The following is a 19,469-nucleotide window of genomic DNA, read 5'->3' as shown; positions in this document are numbered from 1 at the left end:
TTTGAAATCATTGTATCCAGCAGAGCCTTATCTCCTTAGAGCCACCTCATTTTGGGGCTGAGCAGCTGATGGACCAGCGAGAAAGTAGAGGCTGTCATACTTTGCCATCTTTAATTTGACAAACGCTAGCTCATCTCTTTGTTTTGTTTTTTCATAGGGACATTTTTGGCCTTTAGTAGCTTATTTGTTTATCATAGTCTGTTAATTCATAGCCAATAATTTGCTTGTTCCCCAAAAGATAAATAAATGACATTACTTTAAAGGTTAACAGCTGCAAGTTTGACTGGATATAGGTAATCATTGGTCAGGTAAATGCAGCTTCGAGTCTACTTAGATAGTACCTAGGCTACCTAGGCCTACCTAGGTACACCATTAGAACAACTCTGTAGAATACGGAGATATATAAATAACAGCCAATCACCCCCTGGTTGAGTAGTGGTTGTAGGCTGTGATTATAGGCAATACAAATGATGTTGAAACTGCTTCTCCGAAAGGTCTCTGCTGATTCCCTTAACCTCTTCATTCTCTAGAATGTATATTCAGCACTAAATGGGGGTATGGCTGTACTCCATATTAGATGTGCAGATATATTCCAAACTGAAAGCTAAATTTTCCTTTGCCAACGAGCAAATCACTACCGTCTCCAGATTGCACTACCAGCATGCCCCAACCGTGAAATGATTTAAGTGGTAATGGTTTAACTACACAGTCCTCATTTACTCAGCTTTACATATGTCTATTTTGCCTTCCCAGACCAACAAAACTTCTACTTTTCTGTTCCCATTGTCTAGAGTTGGGCATACAACCTGCTCTTGATAAATGATTCTTTTTTTTTTTTTTTTTTTTTTGAGACAGAGTCTCGCTTAGTCGCCCAGGCTGGAGTGCAGTGGCGCGATCTCGGCTCACTGCAAGCTCCGCCTCCCGGGTTCACGCCATTCTCCTGCCTCAGCCTCCCGAGTAGCTGGGACTACAGGCGCCCGCCGCCTCGCCCGGCTAATTTTTTGCATTTTTAGTAGAGACGGGGTTTCACAGTGTTAGCCAGGATGGTCTGGATCTCCTGACCTTGTGATCCACCCGCCTCGGCCTCCCAAAGTGCTGGGATTACAGGCGTGAGCCACCGCGCCCGGCGATAAATGATTCTTTAACAATGGTATGTTTCTAAGTTGCTGTATGTGCAGCCAAGACATGTATCTTTTCTTTTGAGGGCTTGGTCCTTAGTAATAATCTAGCTTGATGGATTATGAAATTGAGGGTCAATTATGATGCACTTATAAAGGGAAGGAGCAAAAAGAGGCAGGAGAGCCACAGCTTGCTTGGAAAACCGTGGTATAATAGCAACTAACTCCAGCTGTGCTATTGACAAGCTGTAACACCCGATCAATCTGCTTCCTCTGTAAGTCCTGCAGTTCCTCGTTTAGGAACAAAGATAACACCCTGCCTTATCTCACAGTGTGGTTATAAGCAAAGGGCAAGTGAAATAATGCCTATGACAACACTTCATAAAATGTGAAGTACACCATGAGTGAAGTGGTTGTTATGATGATTATGATTGAAATACTCTTAGTGTAATTATTCTCAGACTCTCAACATGTACTGAGAGACACCCAGTGTATTTCTAACAAGAACTTAGAAAAATTCAAAGGTTATCTGTGTCCACAGCTTTCCCCATTCCTCCTCACTAATCTCTACTATTGTCCTCATCTATTCCATCTCTAAAGAAGTGAAACCCATATAAAGCTGTTTGTTTTCTTGAATAACAAGTGAACTATGTGCCAGCATAAAGAGGTATAGTCAATTTCCATTATTCAAGGTAGTTATGTTTTATAAACTCACTGTCAACACTGATTTGGTAAATAATGAACCATTCCTCTTAGGAGAAATTCAGGGTTAGGTTCCCGAGAGCCTCTGGTCACAACTCCTTTGTCAACCAATCAACATGTAACCTTGTTTTATGTGTGTTTTTGTTAGACACGTTTTAAAATATATATTGTTGGTTCATTAATGCTAAATTCATAGCCAACAGCACTACAATCCATTCCTAAATAAAGCTTATTTAAACACACATATTTTCTTTGTAAAGAACATCACAGCTTTCTTGTGCTTAGGAATACTAGACAATACTTCAGCAGCATGCTTGGGGGCCATTTTAAATAGCAAAATCACTGAAAAAAAGCACAACAATGCAAAAAAAAAAAAGAAAAAGGGCACTAAATAGACCATGAAAAGGATGCTTGTATATGTAAGCAGAAACAGGAAGGCAGAATGTTGCCTTGTTTGACTTCAGTTGGGATTGTGCATGTTTGGGACTCTGTCTTTTTGCCAGTCTGCACATGCTGCAAGTCCTAATTGTAGGGTTACAAATAAATGTTAGTGAGTAGGTGAATTTGCAAATACAGAATTTGCAAATCATAAGGATTGACTACCTATGGAGGGAAGAATTGGGACTGACTGGTGGATATCCTAGGAGAGCAGTTTTCACATTGCTTCAAAAAGCGTGTTTCCCTATACTAATTATAATTGTCCATCAAGAGAACAACAGGCTTGCCAGTGAGCCCCTATCATTGCACGTGTTCTAGTAGAAGGGGCATGATTTAAGTGGCCTTGCGAAAAGTATTTAGGTCCTGAGAGAAGGCCACAAGCTATGAGATGAGCAATGACTGCAGAAAGAGTAGAAAAAGCCAAATATAGTTACCATCACTATGATCATTCTATAAAATCAATCTCCATTTTTTCATACTGAAAAGGGAATTTCAATCAGGACAATATCTAGCATTAAAAAAAAAAGCAATGCTCTTTTAACTGGGAATGTGTGCATAAATGTCCTTTATTCTTGTAAGCTGTCAGATGTTGGAAGCCACAAGCAGCACTTAGTAGATTATAGAACAGTGAAGAGGAAAATGCTAAGAGATAAGGAAAGGTCACTGAACTGGAAGAATAAGTTCTTCAGTAAATCATCAGAACATTAAAGACAGAAAGTTCTCTGGGAGGAAGTCACTTTCAGAAATGTATAACCAAAGCAGGAAGAGAGGATGCATTTTGGTGAAGGTTTGAAATATCCAGAGTGCTACATTAACAGGAAACAATCTGTGCCCCTTTGCTTCCAAATAAAAGAGAAAATGACACTCCTTCCCCTGAGTAATACTAGTTGTTTAATAATAGGGCACTTAATTAAGGCCACACAGAAACATTTGATGCTTAGGTTTAAAACGTATTTCCAGATGCTAGGTTAGGGAGGAAAGGCCACACCACCTTGAAATATCTCTCTCTTACCCTCCAGTTCCTGCAAAGAGGCAAAGAGGCAAGGGAAATTCTAACAACATTTACCAAGAGTTGACTTTTTGTTTTTTTGTTTTTTTTTTTAAAAGCAAAGCCAAGTGAAGTAACAACAAATTCTTTCATTTCTATCCCAGTCTGGCTTCTCTTCTTGCATGGATCATGGACATGCTCCTGCAGGACTCATTCCCATTTGCTTTCGCTGGGATTTTATAGATTCTGGAGCAGTGGGGAATTTTCCCACACCCACTCATGGGGCTGGGCTGAGTTTCTGATTTCTCCCTTTCTTTTTCCACTCATATCTCTGGGCAGAGAGCCAGCAGACATGCAGAGTCTGTGAGGTCGAGGGTGTTTTGTATTTATTTGTTTATCTTATCTATCTGTCTGTCTGTCTGTCTATCTTGAGATGGAGTCTCACTCTGTCACCCAGGCTGGAATTCAAGCAGTTTTCCTGCCTCAGCCTGCTGAGTAGCTGGGATTACAGGCGTGTACCACCAGGACTGGCTAATTTTTGTATTTTTAGTAGAAACAGAGTTTCACCATGTTGGTCAGGCTGGTCTCAAACTCCTGACCTTGTGATCTGCCTGCCTTAGCCTCCCAAAGTGCTGGGATTACAGGCGTGAACCACTGTGCTTGGCTGGGTTTTTTGTTTTTACATTTCATATATGGGGCCAGGTGTGGTTGCTCATGCCTGTAATCCTAGCATTTGGGAGGCCAAGGTGGGCAGATTACCTGAGGTCAAGAGTTCAAGACCAGCCTGGCCAACATTGCGAAAACCCTGTCTCTACTAAAAATACAAAAATTAGCCAGGCGTGGTGGTGCCTGCCTGTAATCCCAGCTACTCAGAAGGCTGAGGCAGGAGAATCTCTTGAACCCAGGAGGCAGAGATTGCAGTGAGCCAAGGTTGCGCCACTGCACTCCAGCCTGGGCAACAGAGCGAGACTCTGTCTCAAAACAAACAAACAGATTCCGTATATGAGAGGGGCTTTTATTGACTATCCCAGAAGGATAGTCGAGCCCCTGTCAGCAGACACCCAGGAATGGTCCCCTCCAGCCCTCAACACCCTTTCCTGGTTTGGATGCTTCTGGGCTGTTTGATTAAGCTTCTATTCAACTCTTTGCCTTTAAATTCTGTTCATTTCTGGAAATTGAGATTTCTTTTTCTTGCTTGCAAGCCTCACCATGTATTAAGGGAAAAACATATTTTTATATGGAATTTTTACATATTTAGAGTAGGAACTGGGAGAATTTCTTGCTTCTGCCCAATCTGCCATACTGAAGAGAAGTCAGCAAACAGTACTCCTCAAGCCAAATGGTTAATTCTGAAAAATTCAAACTTTTAAAAAGTTGAAGAAGTGGTTCAATGACTACCCATATACCCTTCATCTAGATTCACCAATTGTTAACATGTTGCCACATTTGTTTTGTCTCTCACTATGCTTATATTTTGCTGAACAATTTGAAATTTAGTGGTAGATCACAGCACAGCTCAAAAATACTTCAGCACAAAATCTGCCAAGAGTAAGGACATTCCCCGTCACAATCACAATACTGTTGTCACGAAAATTAACAATAATTCTATGTAATCTAATATAGCCTATCTTCTGATGTCCCCAAATATCTTTTATAGCTTTTAAAAAAGGAACCTAGGATTCAATTAAAGTTCACACATTGTGTTTAGTCATTATGTCACTAATCTAAGTCTCTAAAACAATACTTGCACCTTTTTATGTTTTTCATAACACTGCTTTTTCTTTTTTAAACATTCTGGTAGAATGTTCCACATTCCAACATTTTCTGATTTCTTTCTCATGATGAGATCTTTTTTACTGATGTAATATATATGTACACACGTGTGTGTGTGTGTGCATATGTATATATACACACACACGTATGTGTATATATTAGAAAAAATACAGTTTTAACCATTTTTAAGTTTACAGTTCACTAGCATTAAGTACATTTACATTGTTGTGCAACCATCACCACTATCTATCTCCAGGAATTTTTTTTCTCATCAGATTAAAACTCTGCAACCATTAAACAATAACTCCCCAGTTTGTCCTCCCCCATTCCCTGGTAATCACCATTCTGCTATCTGTCCCTATGATTTTTACTTCTAGGGACCTTATGTAAGTGGAATCATACAATATTTGTCCTTTGTGTCTGGCTTATTTCACATTGATGTCTTCAATGTTGATCTAATGCCATTCAGTGATGACACTGATGTCTTCAATGTTCATGTATGTTGAATTATGTGTCAAAACTTTATTCTTATTAAAAGCTCTAGCCGCGCAGTGGCGCATGCCTGTAATCCCCGCAGTAAGAGAGCCTGAGGTGGGTGGATCACCTGAGGTCAGGAGTTTGCGACCAGCCTGACTAACATGGTGAAACCCGGTCTCCACTAAATAAACAAAAAAATTAGCTGGGCGTGGTCGCACGTGCCTGTAATCCAAGCTACTCGGGAGGCTGAGGCAGGGGAATCGCTGGAACCCTGGAGACGGAGGTTGCAGTGAGCTGAGATTGCACCATTGCACTCCAGCCTGGGCAACAAGAGTGAAACTCTGTCTCAAAAAAAAAAAAAAAAAGAAGCTTACTGTTATTCTAGTGTATGGTGGTTTCCATCTTTCCGCTGTTGTGAATAATGTTGCTATAAACAATGGTTTGCAAATGTCTGCTTGAGTCCTTGAAATTTAATTTTCATGATTAAATTTCAGTTTGTTTTTGTCAAAGTAGTGCACAGGTGAGGTTGTATACTTCTTACTGCGTCAGAGTAACATTAGGTGACATATAAGGTCGTTTTTTCTCTATTAATGATGCTAACTTTGACCACTTGGCTAAGGTGTGGCTGCCAAATCTCTTCTTTGTAAAAGGGCCTTTGTCTTTTTGTAATTAGTAAGTGATTTATGGGGTAATACTTTGAGATGGGTATATATACTTTCTCCAAAACTATTCACCATTAGTTTTAATATTTATTAATAATTCTTACCAGAATTAATTATTATATTAGTGGTTGCAAAATGGTTATTTCTCTAATTCAAGCATTTCTTTTACATTTATTAGTAGGCAGTTTTCTATATATATGAGCTTTCTTCTTTCTCTCTTTTGTATTAGTAGTGGATTTTTCTTTATTCAATCAGTTGTAATTCATTATTGCCAATATGCTTTTTATTTTTCAAATTGTCCCAAGTTTGGCCAGTGAGAACTCCTTAAAACTGGCAACTGGAAACAATGAAAGTTACCTAACAGGGTTGATAAATATAATGAGAAGATATGTAATGTCTTGATTATAGTTTACACCCATAATGGTTATTATCATTTTAGTAGAGTTTTCAGAGCTTGAAGATTCCATGTAACTGCTTTTAGCCAATGGCAGTTTTGTTTGTTTGTTTGTTTGTTTTTTGACTGAGTCTTGCTCTGTCATCCAGGCTGGAGTGCAGTGGCATGATCTTGCCTCACTGCAGTCTTGCCTGAGAGGCTCAAGAGATCCTCCCTCCCATCTTTGCCTCCCAAGTAGCTGGGACTACAGGCATGTACCACCACGCTGAGCTAATTTTTGTATTTTTTGTAGAGACGGGTTTCATCATGTTGCCCAGATGAGTCTCGAATTCCTGAGCTCAAGCAATCCGTACAACTCCGCCTCCCAAAGCGCTGGGATTACAGGTGTGAGCCACCACACCGGGAAGTGACATATGCTTTTGAGTACCCCATAGCTCCTGGTGTCACTGAGAGTCCTAGAAGTACAGACTGCTGAGGTTGGGAGTGAGCCTGGGGAGTATTCTAGTTCTATGGCTTTCTACCATGGCTCTCAGAATCCTTTTACTAGTCCACCATTGGTTCTTGAGCATCTTCTTACTTTCTAACACAAGAAGACTTGGTCTCACCATTTGTTTCCCTGCTCCAGGCTTAGAATCAGTCATTCCTACAGAGAGACCTGGTTCCTTTTGTAGAAAATAGTATTTTAAGACTACAAGCTCCTCCTTGCTACCAGGGAGCCATTGCTTCCATGCCACTTGTCCTTAGACTTTAGAGACATTAAAAATAATCTAGGGAGCTTTTAACAGTTTATATTCCTGAGAATTTCATGCCTGAGAAGATAGGGTAGATGTTCTTTCCCCTATTCTTCCTATTAAGTACAACTAAAAAACCTGGACATTAGACATATTGAAAAAAATAAGAAGATTCTGCAAAGTGAAGAAAAGTAGGATTGGCTAGCGACCTCAGGGAACAAGGAATGACATAGTGGGGAGTTCCCTGGATTTTCTTTCTTCCTTTCTATTTTACTTGAGCAGGAGTCATGTCATGTTGCCCAGGCTGGAATGCAGTGGCTATTCACAGGAGTAATCATAGTGCACTATAGCCTTGGACTCCTGGGTTCAAGTAATCCTCTTTCTTCAGCCTCCCAAGTAGCTGGGACTATAGGTGCCTACCATCGTGACTGGCTGGATTTTCCTTTTTGCCTCATATTTTCCAGACATGGAGCTGAAGAAGCTGGCAATCAAGAAACACCAGTGGAGGCTGGGTGCAGTGGCTCGTGCCTGTAATCCCAACACTTTGGGAGGCTGAGGTGGGTGGATCACTGAAGGTCAGGAGTTTAAGACCAGCCTGGCCAACATAGTGAAATCCTGTCTCTACTAAAAAAAAAATACAAAAATTAGCCAGGCATGGTGGTGTGCGCCTGTAGTCCCAACTACTCAGGAGGCTGAGATATGAGAATCACTTGAACCCGGGAGGCAGAGGTTACAGTGAGCCAAGATTGCACCACTGCACTCCAGCCTGGGCAGACAGAGTGAGACTGTTTGAAAAGAAAAGAAAAGAAAAGAGAGAGAAAGAGAGAAAGAAAGAAAGAAAGAAAGAAAGAAAGACCGACCAGTGGGCGTAACAGGAACAAAACAAAGGACTGTTTCCTCTAGTCAAAGATTGAGGAAAAGGGTGGCCTAACAAAATAAAGGTCTTTTAGACAGTAGCTACATGATTCCAGCCAAACACCAAAGGAAAAACTGGCCTCACTCGCACCAAGGCCAGGAAGGGCGGGGTGGGAAATCTATACTTCCAACCTCACAAGGCTGTAACACAGAGCCCCAGTATCTCTACTCGGGGGATATCAGAGCAAGTTGAGTTGTAAGCCAGAAATTTCATCCTTGTTGGACAGTAATGAGCCCTCTCCCCACTATAGTGTCAGTGGAGACGATGTGGAGAGCCTGGTAGGGAGCTAGGACTTTCACCACTGCCCAGCAGTGGCAAAACCACCTCCGCACTCCTACCATGATGTTAGTGGAGGCTACCTGGAAAGAAGTAATGAGTCACTCCTACTCCTCCCAGGCAGGGAGGTATCAGTGGAAAACTGTAGGGGAGTCTGACTTCCCACCCTCACCTACCAGTAACGAAAAGCCTTCACCTCTCAGGGATTACCAAAGGGAAAGTGGGCAAACTGGACTTCTACTCCATTTGGTAGTACAAAGTGGTGCTCTCTGCCTTCCTCTGCCAGACTAATGTCAGATAAAATAGAAGGTTAAAGAAGATCCAGATTCTCAGAACCTAACACCCAACATGTCAAGGTTTCAATTGAAATCACTCATCCTGCCAAGAACCAAGAAGATCGTAAACCTAATTTTAAAAAATCATTAGATGCCAGTATTGGCATGACAGAGATGTTAGAATTATACAACAGACCTTAAGGTAGCTATCATGAAAATGACCCAACACATAATTACAAACACACATGGAACGAATGAAAAAATACAAAGTGTCAGTAAAGAAATAGAAACTCTTAGCAAAGAGATAGAAAATATAAATAAGAACCAACTGGAAATTTTGCTAAAAAATGGAATAATTGAAATAAAAAACTCAGTGGATGGGCTCAACATCAGAATGGATGGGACAAAGGAAAAAAGAATCAGTGAACTGGAAGTAAGAATGGTAGAAAATTTCCAATTTGGGCCGGGCGCGGTGGCTCAAGCCTGTAATCCCAGCACTTTGGGAGGCCGAGATGGGTGGATCACGAGGTCAGGAGATCGAGACCATCCTGGCTAACACGGTGAAACCCCGTCTCTACTAAGAAATACAAAAAATAGCCGGGCGAGGTGGCAGCGCCTGTAGTCCCAGCTACTCGGGAGGCTGAGGCCGGAGAATGGCGTGAACCCGGGAGGCGGAGCTTGCAGTGAGCTGAGATCCGACCACTGCACTCCAGCCTGGGCTACAGAGCGAGACTCCGTCTCAAAAAAAAAAAAAAAAAAAAAAAAAAGAAAATTTCCAATTTGAACAACAGAGGACAATAGACTGGGGGGAAAAAAGCCTCTGGAACCTGAAGGAGTATAATAAAAGATCTAATATTCATGCACCAGAATCTCTGAAGGAGTCTCAGAAAGAGGGTGGGACTGAAAAAGTACTCAAAAGAAATAATAGCTAAAATTTTCCCTAAATTTGGAAAAAGACATAAACCAAGATACTGAAGAAGCCAAGTAAAACCAAGACAGGATAAACTCAAAGAAATCCATAGCAAGATATATCACAGTCACACCTCTGAAAACTAAAGACAATGAAAAATACTTGATAGCAGCAGGAGAGAAATGACACCTTACCTATAGGGGAGAAACCATTTGAATGACTCGGGGTTTCTTTTCTGAAACCATGGAGGCCAAGAGGAAGTGGCACAACATTTTTTTGTTTTTGTTTTAAAAAACTTAGTTTTATTTTTATAGAACAACAACAACAAAAAAGCTAAGAGATTAGTAAAGACGAGTTCACCATATTTGACTCCTGAGCTCGAACGACATTAACATAAACATATCGCTGGCCATATCTCGCGGACTGCTGGGATTACAAGCATGAGAACCACTACCTGATAAAATCTTTAGTTTCAGCGTAAGTTACAGACGGGAAAAGGAGATCTGTGTGTCAACTCACGTTAAACGCTTAGTATTTGCTCCTGCAACGAACAAGATCTACTTTGAAAACGACAATAACTCAGGGGAAAGCGCGAACGCAGTCCCCCACTACCACAAATTATGCAGTCGAGTTTCCCACATTTGGGGAAATCGCAGGGGTCAGCACATCCGGAGTGCAATGGATAATCCTCGCCCTGGGAAAACCACCTTCGTGATCATGGTATCTCCCCTGCCAGGTAAGTATGTGGCACAACATTTTTAAGTGCTGAAAGAAAAGAACTGTTAACCCTGAATTCTAAATTCAGTAAAACTATCTTTCAAGGATGAAGGAGAAAGAAGACATTCTGAGATGAAGGGAACTTAAGAGAATTTGTCACCAACAGATCTACTCAAAGTATTGCTTAAAGGATGTTCCCTAAGTAGAAGGAACTGAGAAAAGAAATCTCGGACCCTCAAGAAACAAGAAAGCATGAATGATAGAGAAAAAAATGGTCTATAAAACAAATCTCAGGCCGGGCGCGGTGGCTCAAGCCTGTAATCCCAGTACTTAGGGAGGCCGAGACGGGCGGATCACGAGGTCAGGAGATCGAGACCGTCCTGGATAACACGGTGAAACCCCGTCTCTACTAAAAAATACAAAAAACTAGCCGGGCGAGGTGGCGGCGCCTGTAGTCCCAGCTACTCGGGAGGCTGAGGCAGGAGAATGGCGTGAACCCGGGAGGCGGAGCTTGCAGTGAGCTGAGATCCGGCCACTGCACTCCAGCCTGGGCTACAGAGCGAGACTCCGTCTCAAAAAAAAACAAAAAAAAAAACAAAAAACAAATCTCAATAAATTTAAAATAACTGGACTTAATTCTGATGCAAAGACCATGGAACATACTCTGTGAAACACTATTCTTTACTATTTCAACAGAAATAGGTAAGAAGTGTGCTGATATTTCAATTCAAATTTAGCATCTCAAGATAACTTATTTTCACTATCTTTTGCTTTATATTTGTATCATTTTTCTATTACAGTGAAAATCTATATTCCTGATACCATTAATGGATTTCCTTATTTGTTTAATCCCACAATACACATACAATAATTTGAAAGTTATAATACCAATATTACTCTAGCAATAGGTCCACTAACTAAAGCATATGGTTACTTTACAATCCTTAGATCATATCTCACAAAAATCAATGGTCAGAATATTATGTTCAAAAGTTACTTGAATTGATTCTTTTTTTCCTGAGGTTATTCTCCCTGACATCTCTTGCCCCCACCCCATTACAGATCATCAAATTTATTAGTTTCTGGTTTACAATTCTTTCTTTTTGGCAAAACCCAATAATTTTATATATCCTTATGTTTTTCTTTTTCACTACATAAAAAGTAGCCTACTATAACTCTTCTTCACCTTGCTTTTTGAATTTAAAAATGTAACCTGAAAATCATTCCATATCAGTTTATAGAAAAAGCAACTCTTAATAAATATTTGACAAAGTCTGATTGAATATTATCACTCAGGGACTAAAAGCAAAAACAAACAAACAAACAAACAAACAAACCCCAGAAGGATCAAATCCAAACATTCGGCGTTTGAACTCAGCTATATGTGTTCATGCTCTCCTGTGTTCTATGAAAATTTTAACGCAGCTAACATCATGAAATACATTTTAGGCAAAAGGCAGGACCATCTAAACTATGGGGTATCTTTTGCTGATAAAAGCTTCCATTTTCAAGCTAATGAGTCTTATATTGTTTGAGTTTCATTGTTTTTTTTAAAAGATGCTGGTTGTTTTTTCCCTCCAAAGTGTTCAGGCATATTCTTTGAAATATTTTTTAGCCAACCATAGATTGGATTTTGTTTTTAACTCGTGTCTTTGGGAATATTTATTTCTGAACAGTGAAATTTTCTTCTCATCTTGAACTCTAGGCCTATCTCAAAACTGTTTTCATGGCTGACTTGCCCACCCTGGAGACTCTTCTGGCAAAATGACTTCATCCAAGCCTCTCTAAGCAGCAGCCCTTGTGGGAAACATAATACTGCTCACAGTTGGAGTGGCTGGAAAAGTAGTGATGAAACCTGTGTAGAATCAGTTTTGCATGGGCTTGCTTTGCCTCAATTTCCAAAGCAAAAGAGCCAGAATTTACCAGTTGGATGCAAAGTGTGTGTCAATTAACAGGAATATACGAATTTATCATAGTTGCTTTAAAAACCCTGGGCAGAGCAAATAAATATATTGAAACATCCATAATTGCATCTTTAATTGAATTTAGAGGCATAAACAAAGAACTTGATAGGACAGTAAAAATCAGGGATGTCACTCTATCTTGAACATCTCTTGGTCAATTACAGGACCTTGCTATTTATGTAACATGATTACATTATACTTGTACAGCCTAAATGCAATGCTGTCAATTTACTTTGAGTAGAGCTTCATATATACAGTGGTTTAACAATTAGATTTAGGGAACTAGTAGCTGTTTTATATTGATAATACAAACTTCTATTTATTTCATATTTTGATTCTTTCCTACATTAGTATAGTTGACTTCAGTTATATTTTGGAGCTAAAATCCACAGCACCACATTTAAGTTGTGCAATTTGTCTAACTGTAGTCAGTAAAAGGTATTTATTTAGCAGGCATTTAAGTTACCTGTAAAATAGTAATGTGTGTGTGTGCGCATGCACGCGTGTGTGTGTGTGTGTTTAGCCAAGAGCAGATGGGTTAAGAGTTATAACAACATTTATTAAACTCTCGCATTAAATTCATTATGTTCAAAATCTCATTTAACTTTGTTTATTTTTCTGCTGAGCAAACAGGCTTAGAGAGGTTAAATAACTTGTCCAAGAAGTTGGACATATCTTAACACAGATCATAAGAGGTAGTACTGAGATTCCATAGGCCTGAAGACAGCAAACACTCTGAGAGACCCAGACAGGTCAGCTTGATGACTCTAGAATGGATGTTCTCTACTCTTTACCATGTTCATTACCATTATGCAATTTCAAAGGATAATTGTTTCTTAGAAATGTTTGCACATAAATATGGCTGGTTCTGAGGAGCAAGTTTTGAGAGACCCAATCCCAATATATCGTATTAGCTCAATTTGCCTGACCAACAAGGAAGAAGAGGCCATTAAAATGGCATGCTTTATAGGAAAGCCAATGAACAAAAAGCAGAGGTGATTCTCCTACATCTTTTGTTTTACTAGAAGACTTTTCTAAAGTGAAAGATATGTATGTTCCGGGCAGGATGTAGTTATTTTCTCCTATTACACTTGTCCCTATTACAATTACAGTTACATTGCAATAACTTGTGGTAGTTATAGTAATGTACTGTTCAAGTTATACCCCCTCACTCTTACGTTGCAACATTATTTGCTTAAGATAATGAATGGATATAAAGAAGAAACTAGTGCCCAGTACAATGTCTGTGACACACACATAAAAAGATATCTCCTTTGGGCTGAAGCATGTGCTTGGGGAATAGAAAGGTGGACTCAGTAGTTGGTAACAAGGAATCCAGCCAGGTGGATAAAGTTATTCAAGGAGTGTGATGACAGGCAGCAGGTAGGGGCAGTAGATAACACTTCTGAAAGTTGGGCTTTGTCAGGGTGGTTCATAAAGGGAGCGTAAGTAAGCTAGACAGGGCATGATGTCCACAAGTTTTGAAGCAAGAGACCTCAAGCTTAGAATCATTGATTTACTTATTCATTAAGCATTAATTAAGTGTCTTTTGTGGGACGGCCACTATACTAGGCGGTATAAATACAAGATGAATAACACATAGCGTCTTCCTTACAGCCCAGTGATGGAAGCAAAATCTGAACAATTACAATACAATGGGTTGTGTAGAATTGAGTTAAACACAAAATTTTATGAATCCAAGGAAAGTAAATCACTAAAACATACTGGGAAGTGCTCACAAATTAGGTAAATGAGGTAAAAGTTGCATGTTCCTTGGAAGGTTCACAGAATTTGGCCAAGTTGAGAAGAAGGAAAAGTGTTATAGATATAGGAACAGCTTGTAAAAGAGGATGAAGGGATGAAAAAGCATCTTGGAGAATGGTAACTAATTCTAAGAGTTTAGAGTGTAACGTGTATAGTGGAAGTGAAAAGATATGTGACTGTAATGATAACCAGATGGGTGTTCAGAAGAGACTTTGAATACCATCCTCCGGCTGGCAGGGAGCCACTGAAAGTTTTCATCATGGGATTGGCATTTGCTAGACATGCAGTTACCATGAAACTAATCACAATAAAGCTTTAGGGCCTGTCACTTGCATGGACCCTTCCAAGAACCTGGGAAGATCCCAAGCAGTGTATCCCTGTGGTCGTATGTCTTTCTAAAATTTGAAAAAGTAAGATATAAAAAATCATTTACTTTACAGAGGGCTCTTCCAATTGGATAATATTCAGCCTTCTCGAAACTGGGATCTTTTCCTGGCATGATCTTTGATTAAGAAAACTGTCCTTGACAATGGGATGGAGGATGGCGTGGAGGGGCAAGAGGCTGGTTGGAGGCTCTTACAAATGTCTCAGAGATCATCAGAACTGAACTAAAGCAGTGGCAGAGATGATTGTGAGAGGGGGAAGGTTCTTAGGAGGGAGAATCGACGGGATTTATGAAAGATGGATACACGAACCAAATGGGTGGAAGGAGTTCTTGGAAGACTCAGAGTTTTAGTGGGTGCCTAGAAGGATGGTGTTACCATGAGTGCAAAGTGGAATATATGTTTGAAGGCTGAAAAGACACTAAATTGTCTTTGGTAGGGGAGCGAATCATGACAGAGGAGTGATCAACAGTGTTAAATACTTAAAAACGAGATGGATTAAAATGACAACTAAGGATTGTCTATTGAATTTGGTGATTAGGAAGTCACTGGTTACCTTAAGAAACAACAAAGAACGGATTCATTGGGTGATGTTAATAGAACTCAGTTTATGTCAGGAAGCAGATTATAGCATTCTCCGTGCACTCCTCATCACCCTCATGAGTTCAAGGGCAGAACTTTGGGGAAAGGGTGAGGGATTATCTATCAAATGAAGGGACTCAGTGCAACTGAGGAGAGGGACACTCACTCTGTAGAAAAGGGATTCAGGCATAGGGAAATGAAATGGCAACTCTGCAGTGGAGCTTAGGAACAAGGGCATGTTGGGACCAAAGCCCAGTTGCTTGGACACAAGGTTCTGGAAGGACTAGAAGTTAAGCTGTGCTGATGCCAAAGCACTCCAGCATTGCCATAGCATGCTCCCAGTTCCTAGGGTGAATATAAGATTGTCCTTAGATTCCAGGGCATAGCCAGGACTACAATTTCAGAGCAAGCAAGCTCAGCAATTCAGCAGGCAAGATGAGGGGATAAGGTAGAGCATCATAGGAAGAAAGAATTTATGGTGGCAGAAGGGATGCAAAGCAGCTCCTCTCCACTCGATCTGGAATCTGAAGTCAGCACTTCCTAAACTTAGAGGGGAGATTCAGGCCCTTGCCCTTTATTTCTAACGATAGTACCATAGTCTTTTGAATTTATCATGTGATCCTATTGAGGTATCAGGGAGGAAAAACTGGTGATTTCACTATAAAGATTCCTAAGGGGAATCAAGAAAGACACAGTGTAGGTTTGGGGACTATTCACTAAAGTACTCCTAGCAGCAAAAGCCAAAAGAAACACAGCTGGAATCATTGTATGAATTGCAGGCAAATTGCAAGATTGAATTTAGTCAAGATAATTGGTTTTTAAGTATGTCCTTTTCTCTTTCTCCTATCTGATATTATTAACATGAAGTCCTTTTAAATGTCAATAATTTAAATGTAATTTAATTTCTTTAATGAAATTGTTTAATAATTTGAGAATATAAGGCTAGCTTTAGAGCAGCCCCAGCAGGAGAGGTGGTGAAAGCATTCAGCCTTGGAGGGGAAGGAAGGTGCTTGCATCTCTCCAGGGTGACTCTGGTAGATGCCTGTGGAGTCCCTTTGAAAGGCCTTCTGTTTCAAGTTCCCCCAGCTGAATGCAAGGGGACTGCATGCCAAATGCCATTCAGGAAAGTGTGATAAAACAGGCAGCAATCCTGTAGTATTGGATACAGTTCCTCTGCCCACAAACTCTGGGATTTAAAGAAAGTCGGAATTTGGAAAACAGATTGGACTGTCAGCCCCAGAGCCTGGAACTGAAAGACATTCACAATCTACTTTTTGTGAAAACACTGAATCATATTCAGCTCTTGTTAACTTAAAAATATTACAAGTCTGAGTTTCTCTGTCACGTAATTTATGGAGCTAAACTTTTGGAACCTGGAACCAAGTAGAGGGCTTTATATTTATCCCTATTAAATGTCATCTTGTGATTTTGAATGAGGCCAAGTTTCCAGGCTGTTCAGTGCTCTAGGAATAGAGATTCCGCTATTCAGTATATCGCCCGTTTCTCCCAGCTTTGTGCCATTTGCAAATATTATAATTATACCATTGTCACCTTTATCCAAATAATTGAAAATGTGAGGAGGACAGAGACAAAGCTCTTCAAGCCCTACAAAATTTCCTGTGGGTTGGCGTGGATTAATTAATGGGGGAAATGGAAGGAAAACAGCTTTTATGGAACATCTACCATGTTTCTGATACTACAAATAACTCTTTGCATACATTATCACATTTAATCTTTAATCAGAGTTACACAAGCTAGCAAGTACTGAACTTAGATTTTGATTCTACATCTGTCTAAATCATGCTGTTCCTACTAAACCTTATTGCCTCTAGTTAATTGAAGTTCTTTACTCGGTTTTTCAACCTCCTACAAGTCTACCAAGCTGTGTTTTCTTCCAGCCCACATTTCTGCGTCTTGTCCAAAGGAGATATCTGGCTGAAATCCAAGTTTGAATTTCTCTCAGAAGCATACTGAGAGCTGTGATTTGAACCCAGGAAGATGGTCTTCTCCAGTGCCTTTGGCTCTAGTTAGGCAGGCTTACCGTTCATTATAAAATATGCAGATGCTGGGAAAGGTGGCTCACACCTGTAATCCCAGCACTTTGGGAGGCCGAGGTGGGTGGATCATGAGGTCAGGAGATCAAGACCATCCTGGCTAACACAGTGAAACCCTGTCTCTACTAAAAATACAAAAAAATTAGCCAGGCGTAGTGCAGGCGCCTGTAGTCCCAGCTACTCAGGAGGTTGAGGCAGGAGAGTGGCGTGAACCCAGGAGGCGGAGCTTGCAGTGAGCCGAGACCGTGCCACTGCACTCCAGCCTGGGCAACAGAGCAAGACTCCGTCTCAAAAAAAAAAAAAAAAAAAGATGCAGGTACCCCAAGCTCATGATTCCTCTCCTATAATGCAAGCCACTGCATGTGTGCAGGCATTACCTGGCCCTCATTGCATCACTTTGTGAGAATTGAGGTTAGAGTAACTGGTATGAATGCTGATCTTCTGGATACTACTATTGTGAGTAATAAAATCCTTTGTCTCTGATCTGAGTATCATGTCTTTTTCTATGAAACTGTGGGAGGCTAACTTGTTAGCTTTCAATTAGATTAAAATCTCAAATAGAGAAGATGGCAGATGAGAGACAGGGCTAACGTGTAACTCCCACTTGGACAGGCGAAACAGTGTCTGGAGACTCACACTGTGATCTCTTGCTCCAAGAACCATGTCAGGAACATACCAGGAAAACTGAAAGAATTCACAGACCATTTGAAAGAAGCACCTGCTGCTGCAAATGCTATAATATAGATGAAAAACTGAATTATCAAAGTGTGAGAGGGGGAAATGTCAGCCTCCAAACACACATCTCCATGGAAGAATCAGAAAATCCAGATCATGGGAATGATTCAGCCTTACCTAGGCTGAAATGGGTTTAGGGAGCCAAGTGAAATATAAAAGTAGAAGCAGTGGGAAGAGCCCTGTAGGAACTCCCAGTCCCCAGCTTGAGCCCAGGGAAGCCATTATTGGCCTTATCTCACAGAGGTCCTTGGGGAAGGGAAGGCAGCTAGTGAAATTGGGGAAGGGCCACAATGAAGGATGCTCCTTGCTGAATTTTGTAATAATTTTGACTGAGCCCAAAGTTTCCTGAACAGAATCTGGGGTGGGGGTAGGGAATGAAGGGGAAATGCAGATATGAGTGCAGAAACCACAGTGGGCAGGCAGGGAGGGGTGAGGCCTGAGAACCCTGCTTGCTTTCTCAGTGGGGAGGCTTATAGCCTGGGGCAAGATCTGAGCTCTGCTCACTGGCTGCCTGGGTATAAACTCTGCAGTTGGTGGTGGGGGTAAGGGGGCACAGTGGGAATGAGACTGCCCTTGCTGGCTGGGGTGATGCTGTGTGAGACTTGTCACTGCCAGCTCTCTCCCACTTCCTTGGCAGCCTGTATGATGCAGCAGAGGCAGGCATAATCCCCCTGGGAACGTTGGCCTGAGAACTACTACTATCCCCCACAGTGGCCAGAGCAAGCCCCACCCAAGGACAGTCTTAACTCAGACCTCAACTCTTCCCCCGCCTGATGGTTTTTCTCTACCTGCCATGGCAGCCAAAGACAAAAGATTTTTGGGAGCTCTATCGCCCCACCCATTGCCTGAAAAACCCAAGTATTCATCCTGGCCAGTGCAGGGCAAGATTATATCCCCCTTTTACTACTTCAGCTGGTGCTCTCTTGAAAGCACCACCTCCTGGCAGGAGGCCAACCAATTCAAACCATCACAGCAACTCATAAAAGAACAACCCTGCTCCAAAAATAGAGAAAAAAACAGCTAATTCCACCACCTACTACACCCTGGCTAACCAGAAGTCCTCAGTCTGTCCACATGACAACTTCACTGCTAGCATAACCAGCATTTGAGAAAACCAGCACACTAAACAAAACTACAAACAAGGACTCCCACAGAGTCCACTTAACTCCCCTGCCACCTCCACCAGAGCAGGTGCTGGTATCCATGGCTGGGAGATTTGAAGATGGATCACATCACAGGACTCTGTGCAGACTTTCCCCAGCACCAGTCTGGAGCCCAGTAGCCTTGCTTGGGAGCTAGACCCACAAAGGCAATAACAATTGCTGCAGTCTGGTTCTTAGGAAACCCCATCCCCGTGGGAAGGGGGAGAGCACCACATTGAGGGATCAGCCGATGGGACAAAAGAATCTAAACAGCAGCCTTTGAGTTCCAGATCTTTCCATTGAAAGAGTCTACCCAAATGAGAGGGAATTAGAAAAGTGATTCTCATAATGTGACAAAATGAGGTTCTATAACACTCCCTGAAAGATCACCGTAGCTCTCCAGCAGTGGATCCAAACCAATAAGAAATCTCTGAATTGTCAGATGAAGAATTCAGAAGGTTGATTGTT

At 41.1% G+C, this 19,469-nt stretch overlaps 1 protein-coding gene and 1 non-coding gene across 10 annotated transcripts in view; one reads left to right on the top strand and one right to left on the bottom strand.

Moving 5' to 3' along the window:
- Window positions 1-19,469, top strand: part of LOC105498364 (uncharacterized) — a 308,776-nt gene that overhangs the window by 128,631 nt on the left and 160,676 nt on the right. For 7 of the 9 annotated variants that reach the window (XR_011616974.1, XR_011616975.1, XR_011616970.1 and 4 more), the window contains one exon: window positions 12,083-17,562. The exons of the other annotated variants lie outside the window; for them this stretch is intronic. Coding sequence is in view for 4 of the 7 variants with exons in the window: in XM_071085492.1 (XP_070941593.1) it covers window positions 12,083-12,329 (247 nt within the window). In the remaining 3 variants the exon portion in view is untranslated. Of the gene's footprint in view, window positions 1-12,082; window positions 17,563-19,469 lie in introns of those variants that run through there. 9 annotated transcript variants of the gene reach the window in all.
- On the bottom strand, window positions 10,241-10,404 carry LOC112423347 (U1 spliceosomal RNA). The gene has a single exon (XR_003013793.1). It is a non-coding gene; the product is annotated as a U1 spliceosomal RNA (small nuclear RNA).

Source organism: Macaca nemestrina, chromosome 19 (assembly GCF_043159975.1).
Source record: "Macaca nemestrina isolate mMacNem1 chromosome 19, mMacNem.hap1, whole genome shotgun sequence".
NCBI classification, from domain to species: domain Eukaryota; kingdom Metazoa; phylum Chordata; class Mammalia; order Primates; family Cercopithecidae; genus Macaca; species Macaca nemestrina.
This window is presented reverse-complemented; position numbering and strand designations above follow the sequence as displayed.